The 22,019-nt window shown below is 41.1% G+C and overlaps 1 protein-coding gene across 2 annotated transcripts in view; it reads right to left on the bottom strand.

Moving 5' to 3' along the window:
* LOC123364442 (lipoxygenase homology domain-containing protein 1-like) overlaps positions 1-22,019 on the bottom strand; it is a 97,678-nt gene that overhangs the window by 57,211 nt on the left and 18,448 nt on the right. The window contains exons 6-10 of one of the 2 annotated variants that reach the window (XM_045006589.1): positions 20,199-20,330; positions 19,866-20,047; positions 13,186-13,272; positions 7,342-7,474; positions 5,811-5,962 (exon numbers count right to left, since the gene is read on the bottom strand). In XM_045006589.1, coding sequence (XP_044862524.1) covers positions 5,811-5,962; positions 7,342-7,474; positions 13,186-13,272; positions 19,866-20,047; positions 20,199-20,330 — 686 coding nt within the window. The remainder of the gene's footprint in view (positions 1-5,810; positions 5,963-7,341; positions 7,475-13,185; positions 13,273-19,865; positions 20,048-20,198; positions 20,331-22,019) is intronic. The other variant, XM_045006590.1, reaches the window with a different exon arrangement.

Raw genomic sequence — 22,019 nt, forward strand, 5'->3', positions numbered from 1 at the left:
AATCCCCACCCTGGCCCCGCCTCTTCCCCAAGCATGCCGCATTCCTCCTCTTCCCCCCTCCCTCCCAGGCTTGCACTGATCAGCTGTATGGCAGCGCAAGCGCTGGAGGGAGGGGGAAAGTGGAGACGGAGCGGAGGCATGCTGGTGCGGGGGGGGCGGGGCGGGGTGTGTGTTTGTTTGTTTGTTTGTTTTTGCTCCACCGCCGGCTTTTTTTTTTTTTGCTCCGCCCCCACGTCCCAACATTTCACCTGTGTGATCTGGTCATCCTATGTAAATAAGAACATAAGAATGGCCATACTAGGTGAGATCAATGTTCCATCTGGCCCAGTATCCTGTCTTCTGACCGTGGACAGTGCCAGATGCTTCAGAGGGAATGAACAGAAGAGGGCAATTATCAAGTGATCTATCCCATCATCCAGTCCTAGCTTCTGGCAATCAGAGGTTTAGGAACACCCAGAGCATGGGGTTGTATCCCTGGCTATCTTGACTAATAGCTATTGATGGACCTATCCTCCGCAAACTTACCTAATTCTTTTTTGTAGTTGAGGCTCACCTCCAGGCTATGTTGTTGTAAATTCTTATAACCTTTAGGGAGGCAGAAATTCACCCAGGAATTGCTCCAATGCAGGATCTTTCAATTAGTTTTGTACCCTTTATTGTAATTTCATCTAGACCACATTTCCCTAATTTGCTTATGAGAATGTCATGTTGGACTGTGTCAAAAGTCTTATTAAAATTAAGATACATCACATGTACTGTTTCCCTTCATCCACTAGTCCAATAAGCCTGGCAAAGAAGAAAGTTAGGTTGGTTTGGCATGATTTGTTCTTGACAAATCTATGCTGGCTATTTCTTATAACACTATTATCCTCTAGGTGCTTATGAATTGATTGTTTAATAATTTGTACCAGTATCTTTCCAGATATCAATGTCAGGTTGACTGGCTTATAACTCCCTGGGTCCTCTTTGTTCCCCTTTTTAAATATATGTACCATGTTTGCCCTTCTGCTGTTCTCTGGAACCTCACCCATCCTCCATGAGTTCTCAAAGATAATTGCTAATGGCTCTTAGATTGTTTCAGATAGCTCCCTGTGTAATCCAAGGTGAATTTCTTCAGACCCTGCCAACTTAAATACGTTTAACATATCTAAACATTCTTTAACCTGTTCTTTTCCTATTTTGGCTTGTGGTCCTGCATCTTTGTTATTAATATTAATTATGTTAAGCATCTGGTCACAAATAACATCTTTAGTGAAGACTGAAGCAAAATAGGCATTAAGCATCCCAGTCTTCTTGGTGTCATCGGTTATTAGCTTTCCTTCCCCGCTAAGTAGAGGAGCTACACTTTCCTTCGTCTTTCTCTTGCTCCTAATGTATTTATAGAACCTCTTCTTATTGCCTTTTATGTCCCTTGCTAGCTGTAACACATTTTGTTCCTTAGCCTTTCTGATTCTGTCCCTTCATACTTACACTATTGTTTTGTACCCAACATTGGCAATTTGTTTTCACTTTCTGTGGGATTTTTATTTGATTTTCAAGTTGTTAAAAAGCTCATGACGCAGCAATATTGGCCTATTAGTATTCTTCTTGCCTTTTCTTAGTATCAGGATAGTTTGCTGTTGTACCTTTAATATTGTCTCTTTGAGAAACTGCCAGCTCTGCTGAACAACTCTTTCACTTGGATTTTCTTCCTATGGAATCTTACCTACCAATTCTCTGACTTTGTTAAAGTAAGTCAATTGTTCTTATTTCTGCTGCTCTTACTCCTCCTTTTCCTCAGAATAATGAAATCTATCACTTCATGATCACTTCCACCCAAACTGTCTTCAATAAATTCACAACCAATTTCTCCCTGATAGAAACAAGTATAAAATGGCTCCCCTCCTTCCCTCCCCCACCCTTCCCCATTTACTTCCTTTACAAACAAACAAAAAGTTGTCCCCAGGAAATTTGTCTCCAGTAAATTCTCCACACTTATCTCCAGACATTCCCATTATGGTTCTGCTCCTTCCCACTACCAAACTATTTTCTCTATTTCTGGTGACTGTTTCTCCTCTGTGCCCAGACCTCTCCTTTATGGTGTTCCACTAGCATTAATCCTGATCCTTCTCTTTGCTCTCTTCTTTAACTATCACGATTATACATATGCTACTGTATACAGACAATGGGAGGCCATCTGACATACTGGACACTGCACTGGACTGGGACTCGGGAGACCGAGGGTCTAGTCCTGCCCTTGCCATTGGTCTGGCCTGTGACACTGGATGTGCCACTCCACCTCTCCATGATTCCATTTCTCCAACTGTAAAGGGCAGAAATGATAGGTATGCGTCAAGAAATGTGATGACTGATCTCTGTTAACTGTCTCTGCCTGTCTTGACCAACTTAACTATCTTATTTCTTCTTCCTTCAGATAAATATTTCAGAGAAAGGTTTCCCGGGGGGAAGAAGTTTATCCTCAGACACATTTCAGTCTCTTGTATCCTCCTTATCTCAGGCATTCCACTTCCCTCAAGTGTCTTTAAACTTGGCTCTGAACTTTTCTTCACTTCCTATATTTCCTGTGTTGGCAAATCTGCTTATTATCTGTTGTGATACTGTTTGTTCTGTATACACCGGTGCCTTGACCCACCTCATCCCTGCTTCTGTAACAATAATCATCTTGGTCATCAGGAGGGACTGAGTCAATAACCTCCAAAATGGAAAGGAACATCTTCTATAGCTTGAGCTAAAGGACTAAGTCCTCTAACTGGGTGCTAAATCCATCCCAGAGGGGGAAATGTAGCACACACACTTAACAGTGGTTTATATTTTCATCTCCTCTGTATTGCAGTACTTTTTCATATGATTGCCCCAAGTCCCAGTCCTCCAAACTCCAGTAGGTGCAGAATCCTGCTGCGTGCCTTCTGACATGTACCAACTGAGCTTGACTAAACACAACCATCTGTTTCAAATCCATCTTGTGATCCAATTCAAAACTATCCAAAAAACCAGACCACAGGACTCTTTCTTCAGAATACCATCTAGATCTTGTTTTCCCGACTCCCCTCTCTGCTTCTTTCATTGCTTTAGAACTGGCCTCCTTTCTTTTCTTTCACATAAGATCACCAACCACTGTTGTTGCAAGAACTTTCTCCATTGCAGGAAAGTGCAATATGGAATAGCCTTCCCATCTCATGGATTCTCCATCTCCTTCAAATCTTAGCAAAAAACATTTTTTCTCTATTGCCTCAAGAAGTTTCTCTCACTCACTGATATTTTTATTTTAACATAGTAATTATTATTAAACTCTATAAAGAGTTTTGCAATACAGTTTGTATAGAAGACGCCATTCACAGTGCAGGCCCAGCCCTGGGATTTTGAAGGTGGAGGAGAGGAGTCTGGTTCTAGACAGACAAAAGAAGCGGTAAGGGGGATACAGGGACAGAATCTGTGATGGGGATGGTGGACAGGGTTTAAAAAAGAAAAGAACAGCAATTTCAAACTGGATTATGAAATTAATATGGAGTCCTTGGCATTGATGTCATTGGGTATGATGTCAGAGGAATTATAGTATACAGCAGAGACAGGTGCTCAGCATCTCCCCCAAAGAGGGACTGCATTTGAATGATCTTGTTTAGCACTGATTGAAATTAGCACAATATTTCAATTTAATATGTGTGTTCTTTAAGAAAATAATTTTGCATTTCACATAGCAAATATTTTCATATATGATGTGACAGTTGCTATAGTTACAAATACATTTTACTACTAAAAAGCAGATTAAACAGTGAAGTATGTAACCAACAAATATTGTTTGAAAATAAAGGAGGCATTGCTGTCCTGTGGCCGTAGTAATCATGTGCAGAACAGTTTTTCTGTTAAATTTCCTCATCAATACTCATCTCTCACATGTGAGACATGTCCTTAACTTTATACACATTCCTTCGCTTCCCTACCTCTGCCATATTCTCTTCTCTTCTGCTTTTATTTCGCACAATCTTATTCCCTCAGTGTGTCTTCTCGTCCATTTCAGTCTCCTAAATTCCTCTTTGATCTACTGCTCTGTGTTCGTTTTCACGTCCTCTCCTTTCTTTACCAGATTTACTCAACTCAGAACTCTTTGCTCTTCTCCCTCCCATAAAAGTATTGAAAAGGTCTCCCACTTACAGAGCAATAACTGGGCACTTTTGGAAGTCCCTTCCTTACCAAATGTAATGTATTCTAATGTGCATCTGCTCCAGAGGCCCCCAATCCTGCAAAGACTTTGGCAGCTGCTTAACTTTACACACTGTGAGTAGCTCCACTGATGCCAACTCTTTGGAGCACCAGGGTCTATGTTTGTAATTTGCCCTTCTTCCTCATCAGCAGTACAAACTTAGAGTGCCTCTTGGTTTTCAGAGTTATGCTGAGGGTCTGTGTGTCTCCGGCAGCTGGGAAGAAGACAACAGCTGCAATTTCCGCTGAGGATGCCTAACCCTAAGACTGGAAGGAGACGAGCCATTGCCAAATTGACTCACCTCTGAGATGACCTCTCCAGAGGACACTAACATTTTGTCAGAAATTTCTCAACCTACATGAGTTTGCCTGCAAGTACTTTCACATCTCAGGTTTTGAACTGCAAATGTTAAGATGCTTGCAAATAATTGAATCCAGGCCCAAATGTTACCAATTTCTCTAAAACAAACAGTTTATCGCAGTGAAGAGGGTAATAGTCTACTCCTCAAAAAAACCCTGAAGTTTTGTAAATTTACCTCAGAGGAAATTAGCTAATTTCATTGAGAAATCACACCATTTTCCCTCTGCAAAATTGACTTTTGAAGGGGAAAAGAAATAAAATGGGAAAGCAGCAAAGAATCCTGTGGCACCTTATAGACTAACAGACGTTTTGCAGCATGAGCTTTCGTGGGTGAATACCCACTTCTTCGGATGCAAGTCTTGCATCCGAAGAAGTGGGTATTCACCCACGAAAGCTCATGCTGCAAAACATCTGTTAGTCTATAAGGTGCCACAGGATTCTTTGCTGCTTCTACAGAACCAGACTAACACGGCTATCCCTCTGATACTTGACAAAATGGGAAAGATTATTGTTGTCAGGGAATGGACATTTGAGGGGAAAAGTTCTCATTTCTGATATAACCTATACTGATGGTCACATTGATTATTTAATCACAGGCTTCAAACTGGGATACACTGTCATGGTTCTGTCTGGGACGTTTTACAATTTTTTTTCTGCCTTCAATCTTTTTCTTTTGATGAGTGATGTATTTGACCTTCATAAAGATTAGGTAATTAACTTTTTCCCTTGGTAACAGCAATTTTTTATATTGTGTTAGTTAAAACATGTTAATATATTTTTCTGACATGATGCATTTTCTCAGCATATGTAAGACCTTAGTGGCCCTAACTAAACCAACACATAACTAACACATTTCAGTTAAGTGGTTTCTAAATATAGGTTAACACCTTGTATAGACATTTTAACTGGTAGAGGAGAATCCTAGCCTCCTTCCTATGGTTCATCTTCAGCTGCTATCATATTTTACTGTGAATCCATTGTTTTTAAACTGCTTTTTATTACTGGCATCTAAATTGATCTAAAATATCTGTTCTTAGCAAATGACTGGGGTTGATTTGCAGCTTCCTCACTAAGGTTCTTGTTGTGCCTTTAGATTTCCAGAATAGACTATGACAAGTTCCTATGTACACCACAGAACTGGTTTATGCCTCAAGCTTGTACTGAATCTTCAGAAAGAAGACAGGGTTTGGAAGATGACAATACAAAAGAGAGAGAGAGAGAAAAAAAAATGCATTAAAAAATCCATACTAACCTGACCTCTTTCAAAACTTGCATGTGACCTAGAATGCCTAAGTTTTCTTTTGCAGGAGTCTCCATTCTCTCCAAATATTGTAATAAAGACATCTGAATCAGTTCCTGATGCAGGTAATGTTCCTGTGTGAACACTGACTGAGTAAAGAACTTCTGCCATGAAAAATAAATAAATAAATGAAAACATTACTAAAAAATCTATGCCAAGTAAATAATTAATCTGAAAGACTACAGGATAAAATGATTATTAATTGATCCTCCTTCATGTACCTGCATTTTCCATCCAATTTTAATACAGATTGCTAACTGCTTCTCAATGGCATGTTTCAGTGTTATAAATGGAATGTCAGTGCTCGTGTTCATATTCAAAAGAGAAAAAAAATCTTAGTTATTGAAAGCCTGATCCAATGCCCACTGAAGTGAGTTGAAAGCCACTCACTAACTTCAATGGGCTTTGGATGAGGCCCGAGTTCTCTTTATAATAAATACACAGCTTAATTCCAGTTAGAACTTGCTCACTACAGCAACACTTTATGAAAGAAATATAAAAGATTGACAATTAAAATATCCCACTCTTTGTTCTTGGTTAGCTGCATTCCATTTTAACCTGTCAGATAGATAACTGTTGCCACTACAATTAATTTGGTCTGGGGAAGCGGCTTAACTATTTACATCGATATGTATTAATATGATTCACTACAGACAGTAATTATCATCTGGCATGATTTTTCCTTAGCAGCATGACAAGAACATTTTTTATCCAAGGTTGTGATAACTCTGTGTAGAACTAAATGCTGTAATATACTCCCATCGTCTAATTCTACATACAGTCCAGCTTTGTACTGGAAGGGAAAGGAAACAGTTTTTAATGTTTGGATGAAGTTGTCTTTTGATTATAATGTTTACTGAATTAGACTTTTTTCTGGCAAATACTGTATAAAATACACCTAAAGCAAAAGAAGATCTTACCAGAGTTTTAAAACCACATTCATATTAAATTTTGTACGTGTATTCCTGTTCCTACAGCATATCAATTAGATGACAACACAAACATAAAAATATTGAGGCACATCTCTGGTTTGGCCAGAATTTCAGCCTTTTTTGGTGCTAAATATAAAGCCATCAATCTTTTCTTTGTGCATAAAATTTTCAATCATCACTTTACTGTGCATTTTAAATATATGAACCAGGTCCCCAGCTGGTGTAAACTGGCATAATTCCAATGATTTCAGGGGAATTGCACCAGTTTGGCCCTATATATTTTGAGGTGTTCAAATTGGCATTTGATGTAGTGGAAACATTAAATACATGTGCTATTTGCCTTAAAGAGGAAAGCAGTAAAACATTTTTAAGCCCTCTTAGGCTTTGTTAAAGATCCAACATTTCACACAAGTGCTTTAACCAAGGATGTCAAAAGCAACTGGGAATGACTTTTCTAAAATGTTTTATAATCTTTCCCATCATCATGTTTATTCTAGTTGATTCACTTTAAAAAACATTTTTTTCCCTTGTTTCTTGGTTCAGCAGCATACCCCTGAGCGGTGCCTTATCTGGTCTGACTGCTGCTAGCTCTGTCACGGTCTCTGACCCATCTTCTTTAAAGAGCCACTGGTCTGCACTGTAAAAGCCCAGCTCTTGCTTAGTGTCCAGATCTTTCAGACGAAGCTGCAGGCAGTAGAAGAGAACAATCATATTTTTTATGAAATATTTTCGTATCCTCTCCTAACAAAAATTGACATTTCTGACACATTTAAAATAATATAACATTTTCATGCATAAATAATGCCTGATTTAGCATGCAGAGGAACAGCTATTGCAAGGCCCAGATCCTGTAACTGGGCGCTCCCAAGTGAGCTCTTTAATGGGGCTTCATACAGACATAAAGACCCTCTGATAGAATCCAGCTGAAGAATCAGGGCCTAAATCCATATGCTAGTAACTGCTGTTCCAGAATTTCCAGTGGCTGTGTAAAGCTACAGCAGGCCTATCTGTATATACATATTTGTCCAAAGACATTAGGGGTGATGTTCATTTATTCACTATTACTAGCTCTTTTATAGTGCTTTTCATCAATAGGTCTCAAAATGCTTCACAAAGTTTAATGTATTTATCCTCACAACACCCCTGTGAGGTAGGGAAGTATTAATATTCCTATTATAGTTCAACATATTTGTGTGTTAACTGTTTATATTTCCTTCTGCTTTTGGTTTGTTTGATGCTTGACACTTACATTGCGTATATCATAGCTGGGATTTTCAAAGGTGTTTATGTGATTTAGGTGTCCAACCTCCTTTGAAAGTTATTAGGACTTTCTATGGGAATTGGGCACGTAAGGGCCCATGTCTACACTACAAGAGTTTATCTACTCTGAGGCCATGTCTACACTGCAAACTTTGGTTGACGCAAGTTACATTATCCTAAAACTGCCACAGTTAGTACATTGCTTGTGTGTGTGCATACTTGGCTCCTTGTGTCTGTGCTGAGCATACTCATCAAGAGTGATTGCATCAATGCACAGTGTGGTGCACCATGGGTAGGTATCCCAGTGTGCAACATGCCACCATCCAGTGCACCATCTTTTGGGAAGTTCTGGCAATTCATAGTGAGGCAGAAACAAACCATGCAGGGATGACTGGGGTCAACTTCCCAGAGTGCAGGGGCGGCTTTAGGCACCAGCAAAGCAAGCACCTGCTTGGGGCAGCCCATTTGCAGGTGCAGCAGGGATCCAGCATGGAAGCTGAGAACCAACAGGGGGCTCTGGGAGCTGTAGTTCCTTGGTTAGCTCCCTGCCTATAGAGCCAGCCCTGGAGCACGGAAAGAACTACATTTCCCAGCATTCCCTTGGCCACTACCAACTGGAAAGGATGGAGGGGGACCTCATGCGGCAGCCTGCTGCGAGTGGAGAATTGCACTGTGGATGGTAGGGAGACCATATTTTAACATTCAAAAACCAGGACACTCCACGGGGAAGGAGGGTAGCCCCACCCTCCCACCATCCACTCCCTCCGACTGCTCCCCACAGAAACCCCAACCCATCCAACCCCCCCCCACTCCCTGTCCTCTGATCACCCCCTCCTAGGACCCCTGCCCCCACTGCCCCCCAGGACCCCACCCCCTATCTAAGCACCGCTGCTCCTTGTCCCCTGATTGCCCCCTCCCGGGACCCCTGCCCCTAACTGCCTCTTGGGACCCCACCCCCATCTAAGCCTCCCTTCTCCTTGTCCCCAACTGCCCCCTCCTGAGACCCCCCCCCCAACTTCCCCCCTAGGAGCCCAGCCCCTACCTGTCCCCTGACAAACCCCTGGGACTCCCATGCCTATCCAACCACTGCCTGTCCCCTGACTGCCCCCCGAACCCCTGCCCCATCTAACCCCCCCTTCTCCCTGCCCCCCCAAACCTCCACCCCATCCAACCCCCCCGGTCCCTGTCCCTTGACTGCCCCCCCTGGAAGCCCCTACCCCTTCTCCAACCCCCCAGCCCCCTTACCGTGCAACTCAGACCAGCGTGTCTGGCTCCGCGCAGTGCCAGACACGCTGCTGCATACATGCTGCCGTGGTCCCCCGTGGAGCCCACAGCCCCGCCCCTCCACACACACACCCGACACCTGCCTTCCAGATTTGAACACCTCAAAATTCACCTCAAGCTCAGTTTGGGCAGCTGTTACTTCATTTCTCCCAAATCAAATATACTGATCCACTGTAACTTGCTGTAGAAAAAGTAGGATAAAATTGAGCAAGAAATGCTTCCCAGTGGTTATTAGGACTGGAATTGCTATTTTCAACAGCCATTGCCTTTTTTTTGTTTGTTTGTTTGTTTGTTTAAAAGGAAGACAGTGATATTGTATTGGCAAATTCCCCATAGAAAGAAAGAGTGGAACAAAGGAATAATAAAGGCACCTCAACTTTTCCTCATTTATGGAGGACAGTCTTATAATATGCATCCAGATATCCTCCAATCACACAAGCTGAAAATTGTTCCACTTTACTGCAGCTCTGTAACCATATGGGAACCAATCCTGTCTGTGTTTTGTGCACATCCAAAATTCCTGCTGAATGACCCGCCCTGGGAGTGAGTTACCAGTGACTCAGGGCTGCGGCGGAAGGACGGTGCAGGTGGAGGGGCGGGGGGGAGAGCCCATTGCTGGGGCGGCAGATTCAGGTGTTGGCTCAGCAGGTTTAGAATGGCAGTTGAATGGACTTTTGGTAGACTGAAGAGACACTGGCATAGTTGACTCAGAACATTGGGTCTCAGTGGCAAAAACATCCCAATGGTTATAGCTGCCTGCTGCATAATAACTTTGAAGCAAAGCGGGGAAAAGTTGCCACCGAGGTAGAGGCTGGAGATGGAACAGCTGTCTTCTGAGTTTGAACAGCCAGACAAAAGGTTATTAGAAGAGCTCAATGCAGAGCTATACAGCTCAGGGCAGCTTTGAAGGAGCACTTTAACAGTGAACCACGGTAATGTGTTGTGGTGTACTGTGCTCTACCTGGCTCTGATGCTTTGGGACCTGTTAGGAATTGTGTGGTGCTTGGTGTACAGCTATGAATATAACACTGTCAAGGCTCCTATTAATTTTGCGATGCTTCTTGTATATTTATGATTATTACACTGTGTTGTCATTGATCTTATAAGTTGTGTCCCAACTTACAGTGGGTGCTTTGCACTCTGCAGCATCTGTTGTGAACTAATAAAGATGACTTATTTTTCAAATAATAGAATTTTATTTGGTAACAAAACCAGTGCAAAGAAAAATCTGTTCAATTTAAAAGCAAATAAATTTAAAATTTAATAAATTAATGGAACAAAACTTACTCTGGGGAAAGAACATTCATGTCCATTTTACCTACACATACACCGCTGTGGATTTCATAGGTCAGTGTATGTGAAGCTGTACTTGTCCTTAATGTCCCCTGGGATAGAGTGGTAATGGTAGGGATGTGGCCCTAATACCATATGGAATATTGAAGCGGGGTGTAGGGAGGTGCTGTAATGAAGTTCTCCATGGACTGCAAAGAGAGATGAGCCCATGATAACTGTAGGTCCACAAGAGTCTGCAACATCTGTGTTTGCTGCTGAGAAGCTCCATTATGTCCTGGTGCATCTTCCTCTCCTTTTCCTTCTGGGACTCTTGGGACTTTCTCCTGTCCACTCTTTCCTTCTTCAGTCTGTCTGCAATGTTCATCCTCCAGACCCCTGCTCACCATCTAATGCAGCATTGGCTTGCAGGATCTCATAGAACATGTTCTCCCAAATCCTCTTCTTTCGCCTTCTGATTTGAGTCAGGCATCCTTTCTTCTGCATCTCCAGTGCAATCTGGTTATAGATGTCCATGTTTCTATGGCATGTCTATAGCTGTGCTTGCACAACCTCTTCTCTCCATAGGCCTAGGAAACCCAATATCTCCTGCCTACTCCAAGCCAGAGCGCATCTGGAGTGTGTACTGGCATAGTCAGCTGGGCAGTCACACATAACAATGGAGGATTACCTGTTGTGCTCACAAAACTGGACAATCACAAAAAGGCATTTCAAAAACTCACAAGGCTTTAAAGGGGACAGGCGCCTTCTGATTTCTGTGACCCCTGAACAGTGGAGTTCACAATTACCACCAGGAGAGTTCAATGTCAGGCATTGTGGGACAGCTGCTGTTAGGGTTGACATATGTAATATTGTCTGCACTTGCTCTGCATCGACCTCAATACGTCAATCATGACTCTACGCCACTTGGGGAGGTGGTGTTACTGCATTGCTGTAAAGGAGCACTTACATCAGTAGGAGACAAATTTAAGTGTAAACACATGTACAACTAGGTTGACACAAGGCATTTTATGTCGACTTATCTTTGTAATATAGACCAGGCCTGGGACACTCAGGAGAATTAATCCAAATTAATTAAAGTGTGAATTTAAAGTGGATTATTTAAACTGCTTTAAACCCCTGTGTGAACACTCACATTCAGTTTAGCTTAATCCACTTCCAAAATGCCAATGCTCTTCAATGAAAACTGGGCACTTAGCTCTTAACTTTTTTGAAAAACTCACCCTATTACTTTGGCAGTAAATACTATAGTAAAGGTTATGTTGGGCCTTCATTATAATCTGACAGTTTCAGTTGTTCATATCTTTATTTTTTTCCCTTTAAGTAAAAATTATCCATGTTTAGTCTTAGCCTGAAAGTGAAATTTTTGTAAAAGTGTCTGAAGAAAATCCATTTTGTCCATTTCTGAGTTTCTGAAGAGAAAAAATAGTATTTTACACTATTTTTTTTTAAAGCACACTCTTTGACTCTTAGGCCAATTTACAAAATACAAATTGAAAAATAGCGATTGGCTAGCATATAAAAATATAGCTCCATCCATGTGCATACCAACTTTTTTCTAAGATTCAGAGTTACAACATAAAGTACAAGACTAGCATCTACAGAGCTCCAGAAATTATTTCTTAAGCTTTACGTATTCCAGGGCATGAATTTCTTTGTGTAGAAACTTTATACGCATGATATTAAAGTTCTCTACACAGAAACCTTCAGCCCTAAAGGTCTTAAGTGACTAAGGACTCTAGATATAAATTTATTTTTTGCAGAGTACCTGGAATACAGACCATCAAGTACATACCAAACTTTATGTACTGGGGTCCTTGAGCATTTAAAAGGCCCCAAAGCTGAAGAATTCCACATGGCTAACTTTATGCCCTGGAGTCCCAAACTGGTAAGTGCCCTGATTCTGCAAGGTGCTCCACTTCCATTAATGTCAAGCATTCAGCAACATTCAGGATCAAGCTCAAGGAGAGAGAAGACATTGTCCCACAGTCCTATCTCCAATACATAACAGTGCATAACAGTTAGCTAGCCATGAGAGAATTGACTGGATTTCTTTTAGGAAGTTTGAAAACTAAAACTGTTGCCACTTGTGCACCTACTGCCATGAATAGAAGTTGATTTATACATGGGCTTGAATGCTTTCCTGAATCGGGGCCACTGTGAATCAGCAGAAGTCAGTCACTCTTTTCATGCAGGGCCACTATACCTGCTAAAAGCATAGATCAATGGAAAATATTGCCCCCTGCTGCATAATGGATTTTGTGATATGGACTTGCTCACTAAATATAAGACTCAGCAAATATCAATACATTTAACATATTCTATCAGAGATTGCATATTATGGGGAGAAACCCTGGCTCCCCTGAAGTCAATGGCAAAACTCCCATTGACTTTAATGGCGCAAGAATTTCACCTTCTATCTCTGACACATGCGAATAAATAATATTGTTGCATTACAAAGAAGTGCTCTACATTGTATAAGGTAATGTACTTCCAAAAGGTATTTTTCTATTGTTATTATGTATGATGCATCCAGGTCAAATGCAATTCATGTGAAATACCTTGTGAAGTTTAATTCCTCTTCCTAACCGTGGGCCAGATAACACGAAGGAAACTTTTGTTACATCACCAATATCATCAACAGTCAGCTGTCAAATAATAATAAAAAAAAGTTAACTGAAGCATACATACCTTACACAAACATGTTGATCACAAGGCAAGTTTTGGGGGTTTTTTTTATTTTGTTTTGTTTCATTTCTCTTAACTCCTTTGGAAAGATAAGTGAATAAACGAGAATGCTGAGCAAGGGTGAACAAACCCCAATGGTAAATCAGAAAATGAATCTGAACTCATACAGTACAGTATATATCTCCCACAAAAAACTTTGTTAACTTTAAGTTAAAGCATCTAGACTACACAGCCCACCTCAAACTCTAAAATCAAGGAAATCACAACTACATCTCAGCTACATTCCATTTATCATTTCCTCTTCTTAACCTTAGTTGCCTCCAGTACCCTGCTCACAGCCCACAGATCTCCATCCTCGACCTGAGCAACCAACAGGCAGCCTTGAACTCTGACCATGTTTATTGGTTATATTGCCATGTGTTTTCATGATCAGGATAGGGTTGGTGGTGGCTTCCATAAATTACTTTTTGTACATAGTTGTGTAAGCAGAGTCAGGATGAGCCCCACCCTGACATCTGGTGGTAAATTATGGGGAGTGCAGAACGAAGTTTAAAGTGTTGCATTGGTATTTCGGTTATTTGCATGGGCACTCCCACCCCACTTAGCATACCGCAAAGCAGCATGGGATGGTTATTTTCACAGCTGTGAGAGCCCCAATTTCGTTGTTATTGGGGCAGGAGGAATGAAATGTTGTCACCCTGATTGGGTAAATGGGGAACTACAAAATTGTCTTGTGATGGGGGGTTTCATTGTCAGCAGGATAGCGCTTGCTAGATGGGGCACATGAGTTCCAAAACCCATTGAAAGGAGAGAGGCTGGGGACAGAGATCTGTACTGAGTGGTGCAGGCTTCTTGTGTGAGCCAGAAGCACCAGTCCCACTGGTGCCTCTCTCCACTGTGGAATGTCAGAGTTAATTTTTGATTCCCTTAAGAATCTAGATACAGGTTACTGAGCTGAACTCACTGGGGCTCCCCTACTATGAGCTGGAATAACTAAGAGCTGAAATCACTGAAGAGCTGGACTTGCTGAGCTGAGAGCACTAAGTACTGTGCTTATGAGTGGGGGAGCCTGAAGCAATACCGTGGAGCAGAGCAGCTGGCAGAGCGGAGTGGAGCAGTTTGTGCAGCCCTGGGTGAGTGGAGCCAAGAAGCTCGTGAGGACGGCTAGAGTGGCTCACAGGACAGCTGGTGGGCCAGAGCAGCTGGCAGAGCGGAGCAGCCCACAGAGCAAGCGGAGCTGAGCTGTTTGCGGGGACAACTAGTGGAAGCAGAACCCCACGAAGAGGCAGGGCAGTTGGCCCCGAACCCACGTAAAGTGCCCCTTTCTACCCAGGCTGGGGAGGGGGACCTCTGCAGAGAGACTCTTGAACTCTGGGGCTGCACTGACCCGGGACAGAGACTTTTGGATTGTGGGACTTTTGGGACTGTGGGTAATTTGGGGGTTGCTGGACTCAAGGGCCCCAAGAGAAGGACACGGCCCAATTTGCTGGGGTGGGTCTTTGCTCACGGTTTGACCTATGAACTCTAGTTGAGGTATTTTCCCAGTTTAATGCTTGTTGTTTATCTCATGTAATTAAACCTTTTCTGCTACACCAAGAGTCTGTGCTTGCGAGAGGGGAAGTATTGCCTCCTCGAGGCGCCCAGGGGTGTGTGTAAGATTTTCCCAGGTCACTGGGTGGGGGCTCGAGCTGGTTTGCATTATGTTGTGGGGGAAGGGACCCCTATGTATTGAACCCGGCCCTTGCTGCTATTGTTTCGGCCCGGCAGAAGGGTTACAGTTGTGTAGTGGTTTTGTATTGGTGTGGGTAAATAAAATATAGAGTCAGATTGCAAATGGTGGATGCTGTCATATATTTTTCCTTCATGTTTATGAATAAACTTTAGTGAAGAGGTGATCTATGTTCTAGCAATTGTTTGGAAAGTTGGTATTTATGTAGAAATTAGAGAACTGAAATTTACAGATGTTTAAGTGTTTATATTTAAATTTACACTTGTGGTTGAAATTAAAGCTACTCATTGGTTGTTCAGGCTGCATGTAAAGATGTGCGGTGAGATTCTGTGGCTTGCGATGTGCAGGAGATCAGAATAGATGAACACAGTGTTCTTTTCTGGCCTTAGAGTTGATGAGTACATTGGGACATCAGCTCTTTCAAGGTGGTCGTGTAGGGGCTAATACATATCATTGCTGCAATGCCACTAATGCAAATCAGGAAAAGCAAGTTGAAAAGCAGTTAAAGGATTCAACTCCTCATCTGTGCTTCACTTCTCAACCTCAGCTACTCCCTTTCAACCACCCAGAGCCTGCATATCTCCAGCTACCTGCATTTTTGCTACTAGCAGTTGCAATCTCCCAATGTAAGCAATCTCATTATACCATCCCCTCAATAAATGTATCAAGCTCAGTCTTGAAGCCAGTAGGGTTTTTTGCCCACACTGCTCCCCTTGTAAGGCTGTTCCAGACCTTCACTCCTCTAATGGTTAGAAACCTTCATCTAATTTCAAGCCTAAACTTGTTGATGTCGAGTTTATATCGATTTGTTCTTGTGTTCGCATTGGCACTTAACTTTAATAACTGCTTTCCCTCCCTGGTATTTATCCCTTTGATGCATTTATAGAGAGCAATCATATCTCCCCTCAGACTTTGTTTGGTTAGGCTAAACAAGCCAAGCTCCTTATGTGACATTAAACTCCATATTCTTTATGGAAATATGCTTATGATATGACATAACTGAGATGTACTTTATGCAAGATGGGTCTTGTAAGGTATCATTTGAAAAATTATGATTTACTGAATGTGATTATCCAATTTGTATGCCTGTATCATTTCTGTATCTGAAGTTAGGAATATTGACTATGTATCTGTATTTCAAATAGGTTACTTTGGGTGTCACCCCCAACTAGCCCTTCAGGTACAATAATGAGAAAGCCAGACAGTGCTAATGGCCCATTAGCAAAGACAATGGACTGTAAAAGAGCTTAGTCTTCCTGTGGATGCTCAAGACAGCCTACGAATAGTGGCTGCCACAGCCCTACAGAGACACCTGGTACTGGACACCCCTCCTCTCTTTTTGGAATGCCAGTGTTTTTCCACTGGAAGACAAAGGGTTCCCACCTTACACAAGAGCTATATAAGGCAGGGGAGTGACATCATCAGGGTTCTCCTCTGTCTTCCCACCCAGAGAAACACTGTGAAACACCTGGAAATAAGAACTGAATTGGGGTGTGAAGGGTTGAGCCCTAGCTTGTGAGTAATAATACCTGAGGTCTCAAGCTGGAGACCAGTGCAGCTGCCTTTCGAGACTTTCTGTAATCTGTCTGCAACAATATCTAGGGCAGGGGTTCTCAAACTGGGGGTCGGGACCCCTCGGGAGTCATGAGGTTATTATTTGGGGGGTCGCGAGCTGTCAGCCTCCACCCCAAACCCCGCTTTGCCTTCAGCATATTTATAATAGTGTTAAATATAAAAAAGTGTTTTTAATTTATAAGAGGGGGTCGCACTCAGAGGCTTGAGGTGTGAAAGGGATCACCAGTACAAAAGTTTGAGAATCACTGATCTAGGGTGAGAAATTACTATTTGTAACCAATTTCTTTAGTGAAACAAGCTTAGTTTGCATGTTTTGTTTTATTTGCTTAGTAATCTGCTTTGTTCTGTTTGCTATCTCTTTAACCACTTAAAATTCACCTTTTGTAGTTAATAAACCTATTTCTTGTTTATAATATAACCCCATTTGTACAATTCATAATTAGGCAGGGGGTGGAGGGGGATAAGAGGCTGTGCATATCTGCCTCCACATTGAGGGAGGAGGTGGATTTCATAATATACCTTTGGGTCTGCACTCCAAGGGAGGTGGACACCTGAGTGCTAGGGTAAGTCCCTTAAACTGAGTCTTCCCAGAACTAATCTCAGTGTCTTTCTGCAGCTGGGTGTGGCCCTGCCTGTGTGTGTGCTGGAGGAGGCTTAATAGCCTGGCTCAGCAAGACAGGAAAAAGGGTACTCAGGCTGGCAGAACAGGATACATCAAGTGGCATCCTAAGGGAGGAAACCAATCACACCTTGAGTTTCCTCTTCTCAGGTAGGTTTTCCATTCCTCTGATCATCCTTGGGGCCCTTCTCTGCATCTGTTTCAGTTTGAATTCATCTTTCTTGAACATGGGAGACCAGATGTCTAGAATATTTTAGATGAGGTCTCACCTGTGCCTTGTATAACACTTCCTTATCTCTACTGGAAATACCTTGCCTGATGCATCCAAGAACTGCATTAGCATTTTCATGGCTGCATCACATTGGTGGCTCAAAGTCAATCTGTGATCAAATAATACAGCCAGGTCTTTCTTCTCCTCCTGTTACTTCCAACTGATAATTCCCCAGTTTATAGCAAAAAATCTTGTTTTTAATCTCTAAATGAATGACTTTGCAATTTGTACTACTAAATTTCATCCAATTTCTATTACTCCAGTATTCAAGGTCCTCCAGCTCTTCTTGTATGATATTCTGGTCTGCCTCCGTATTAGCAATACCTCCCAACTTTGTGTCATTCATGATTGTTATTAGCACACTCCCACTTTTTGTGCCAAAATCATTAATAAAAATGTTAAATAAGATTTGTCCCAAGACTGAGCCCTGAAGAACTCTGGTAGTAAACTCCCTCCAGCCTGACAGTTCATCTTTCAGTATGACCTACGGTAGTCTTCCCATTAATCAGTTCCTTATCCACATTTCTTTTCTCATGATGATTCCCATCTTCTTCAATTTAACTAATAATTTCCCATATGGAATTGTATCAAATGCCTTAAAGAAATCTAGGTAAATTATATCTATTGCATTTCCTTTGACTAAAGAAATCAGTTACCTTCTCAGAGAAAGAGTTCAGGTCGGTCTGGCCCAATCTACCTTTTGTAAAGCTATGTTGTGTTTTATCCCAATTACCATTTACCTCTTTGTCCTCAATTACTTTCTCTTTCAAAATTTGTTCCAAGATCTTGTATACTATTGAGGTCAAACTAATGGGCCTGTAGTTTCCTGGATCACTTTCTTTTCCTTTCTTAAAAATAATTATATTAGCAATTAGTGACAGAGTACAACTCCCAAGTTTATGGATTCATTCAAAATAATTTCCATCGGGCTTGCAATTTCACATGCCAGTTCCTTTAATATTCTTGGATGGAGATTATCTGGGCCCCCTGATTTGGTCCCACTAAGCTGTTTAAATTTGACTTCTACCTTGGATATTGTAATTTCTACTTCCATATCCTCATTTCCATTAGCCACCCTGCCACTATCCCTAAGCTCCTCATTACTCTTATTAAAAAATGAGGCAAAGTATTCCTTTAGGTATTAGGTCATGCCTATATTATCTTTAATTTACATCCCATCCTCAGTGTTTAGCAACCCCACTTATTTCCTTGTTTTCTTTTCATTTATATGATTATAGAACGTATTACTTGGTTTTAATTTCCTTTGCACTTCCATATCTGCTTGGATTTTTCTCTATACTTTTCACTTTTTCTCTATTCTTTCTGATCTCCAAGAGGTAGCTTTCCTTGCTGATTGTTCCCATCTTCCATTCCTTGTAGGCTGTCTGCTTTCTCTTAATAACCTGTTTGAGATGCATCCTTATCCAATTTGGCCTGCAACTCTTCCCTACAATAGTTTCCTTTTGCTTGGGATGCAGACTTCAGATAGTTTCTGCAACTTTAACTTAAAGTAACTCCAAGGCTCCTCCACATTCAAGTCCTTGAGTTCTTCAGTCCAGTCCACTTACCTAATTCCCTTAATTTTTTTAAAGTTTGATCTTATGAAATCAAGGACCCTAGTCCCAGATCTATTTTTGTTTAGCCTTCCATTTAGTTTAAACTGAATTGTCTCATGATCATGAAAACCAAGGTTGTCCTCCACAACCAGTTCTTTTAAGAGGTCCTCACTACTCACCAATACCAAATCTAAAATGGCATCACCTCTTGTTGGCTCAGTGACTATTTGGTGAAGAAATCTATCTGACCCCTACCATTATTAGTAGCACTTGTCCTCCACTCTATATGTGTGAAATTAAAGTATCCCAGGATCACACAATTCCCAGTAGTATTTATTTAATTAAAAATATTAAAGAGGTCTCAATCCATATCCATATCAGATCTTAAAGATCCCAAGCACTATCCCAGTGGAGACTCTGGTAGCTTTCTTCCGCAAAGTGATTTTGACCCAAACATATTCTGTTTTATCCATTCCATCACTGCTAATGTCTTTACAGTCTATCTCATAATTAATATGCAGTGCTACTCCACCATATTTATCTTTATTTGTGTCTTTCCTGAATAGCACATACCCTTCAATACCTATACTCCAGTCATGACTACTATTCCCCATGCTTCTGTTATCCCTATAATATCTGGTTTCACTTCCTGTACCAGTAGTTCTAGTAGTACCATTTTCCAGATATCAACTCTGACCAATAAAGCAATCCATGTGTACAATCCGGCACACAGAAAATACAATGTACCTTTCCCAGTTACACATTGTTAAGATCCATATAAAATATAATAAAAAGAAACTAACCAAAAAAGAGTCATTTTTCAGATTCTGAACCTTCTGTGCAGCAGATTTCCCTTTTGTTCCAAACACAACAACTTGGATATCAGGAACTTTTTCTGGTATGTGTGTACAGTACACCCACATTTGCCATCGTCCTCTGCTTTTAGTATCAAAGTATTTTACTGGATCAGATGTCTCGGTCATTTCTATATTTAGAAGAAATATATATTCAGAATACATATCTTTCTTATAAGTCACCATAAATCATTACATTAATTTATAAATTGTAATTTACTCAAAAGTACTTAGTCATGCAACACTAAATTGTGTAAGCAAAAGACATTTTGTTGGCATTACCTTTCAATGGAATTACTAGTTCTGTAAAAGCTTTCTTTGAGTGTTTGCTGATCCAGTCATTGTGAGCAAAGATGTGAGTGGCAAAAGGGTAACTTTCTTCTTTTATAACAATTTTTTCCAAGAACCAGTCATCTGATTAAAACAAATATACTAATTTATTGCATGTCAAGTAACAATGATAAGCTCTGCCTACACAGGCTGAAGCTTAAATTTTAAACGAGAATGCAGAGGACTCAGCAACTCACAGAAGACATGCAACACCTCCCAGGTTTGGGGCCATAGAGATTTCTTATTAGTGATTATAACTCAGGCAGCTCAAGAGTTTTCTCCTCCTCCACAGGAGGAATATTACTGACCCAAGAGTGCAATAAATGCATGTTACACTGTACCCATGTGACATGACTTTTTTGGCAACACAGGCAGGAAACAAAAGAAAACTAATATAAAGAGTGTTTTAAAAATGGCCCTTTCCGTACTCTTCTTGCATATAACAATGAATTATTCCAGGACTGGTGTATTATCATCAGCCTTTGAGGATCAGAAATGAGAAACAAATCCACATACATCCCCACTGAAACTGAAGCTACTGGCTTGAGACTCTTGAACTGCACTTGGTCCTGACATATTTCTGACTGTTTTTAAGCTAATCCTAAATAGGAGGAAACTATTTTGGCGAAATCCTGGCCTTACTTAAGTCAATGGCAGTCATGACTCTGAATTCAGTGGGGTCAGGATTTCCCCCTTTCTCTTTAAGCAATAAGAGGCAAATAGCCCCCTATTAGGGTTTTTCCTATATAAATGACTTGAAATTCCATGAATTTGGCTCCTGAATTTTCCACATGTTCTTGCTCTCAATGGTGGGCGTAGGGATGGGGAACTGGGTTTGCCACTCTCAGAGATGGTCTGCAACTTGTTGATCTCAGGAGATTTGCAGAGGCCAGGGCTACCTGCATCTCTTCTCTGTGTCTCCACATGGCCACTTGGCCCACATGGCACTGAGAATCCTGAAGGAGCCATGATCCTACACTGTCCCCAACTGTCACTACCTATTTTGAAGCTGCAGCATTATTTATACTGAGAACTGGAGGGAGTTGGGAGAAATGATGCTGCAGAGAGTGTAGCTTTCTCTGCCTGCCACCCCACCCACATCCCCAGAGCCCTTAAACACCTGCAAATAGATTTCTATAGGAAACAAGGACAGTATTTTGAAGCCAACACTCCCCCTCTTCCATGCCCCTCTTTTTACCTCAACTGATTGATCTTTGTTCCTCTCCTCTGGTGGCAGAGGAAGAAAGAGTTTCACCCTGACTGATTAAGGATTTATTTTATACTTAATAAAAATGTCCATAATTTTAAAAATTGAAAAGTTAAAACAGTGTATATGGGTATTGGGGTGGGGAATGATAGCCAAATGAGATGCAAAACCAGAAAAAAGAACATACTTTTGCTGGAAAACAAAAATATTTGCTGAATCTACTGGCAGAACCAAATATATCAAACAAGCCACTTATTGTAAAAAACAAACAAGAAATCCCTCGTAATTTTTCACTATGTAATTCACTGGATACTGTTTATGATTCTCCTACAGTACATTGACAATTTAAGTGAAACCAGGTTATATATAATCTAACACAAAACACAGAAAAAAAACTGAAAAGGTCCAGCAATTTCAATTTTTTCACTAGTTTCCAAATAGAACAGACCTCATTAAACATATGATCTGTAATCATAATTTTAACAGATGTTTTTCTGCATTTCTGACCCCCATTACATCTGATGATAATCAATGTTGTTATATGGTATTTGTTACAATACAATGCT

This window comes from Mauremys mutica, chromosome 2 (assembly GCF_020497125.1).
Source record: "Mauremys mutica isolate MM-2020 ecotype Southern chromosome 2, ASM2049712v1, whole genome shotgun sequence".
In the NCBI taxonomy this organism is placed as follows: domain Eukaryota; kingdom Metazoa; phylum Chordata; order Testudines; family Geoemydidae; genus Mauremys; species Mauremys mutica.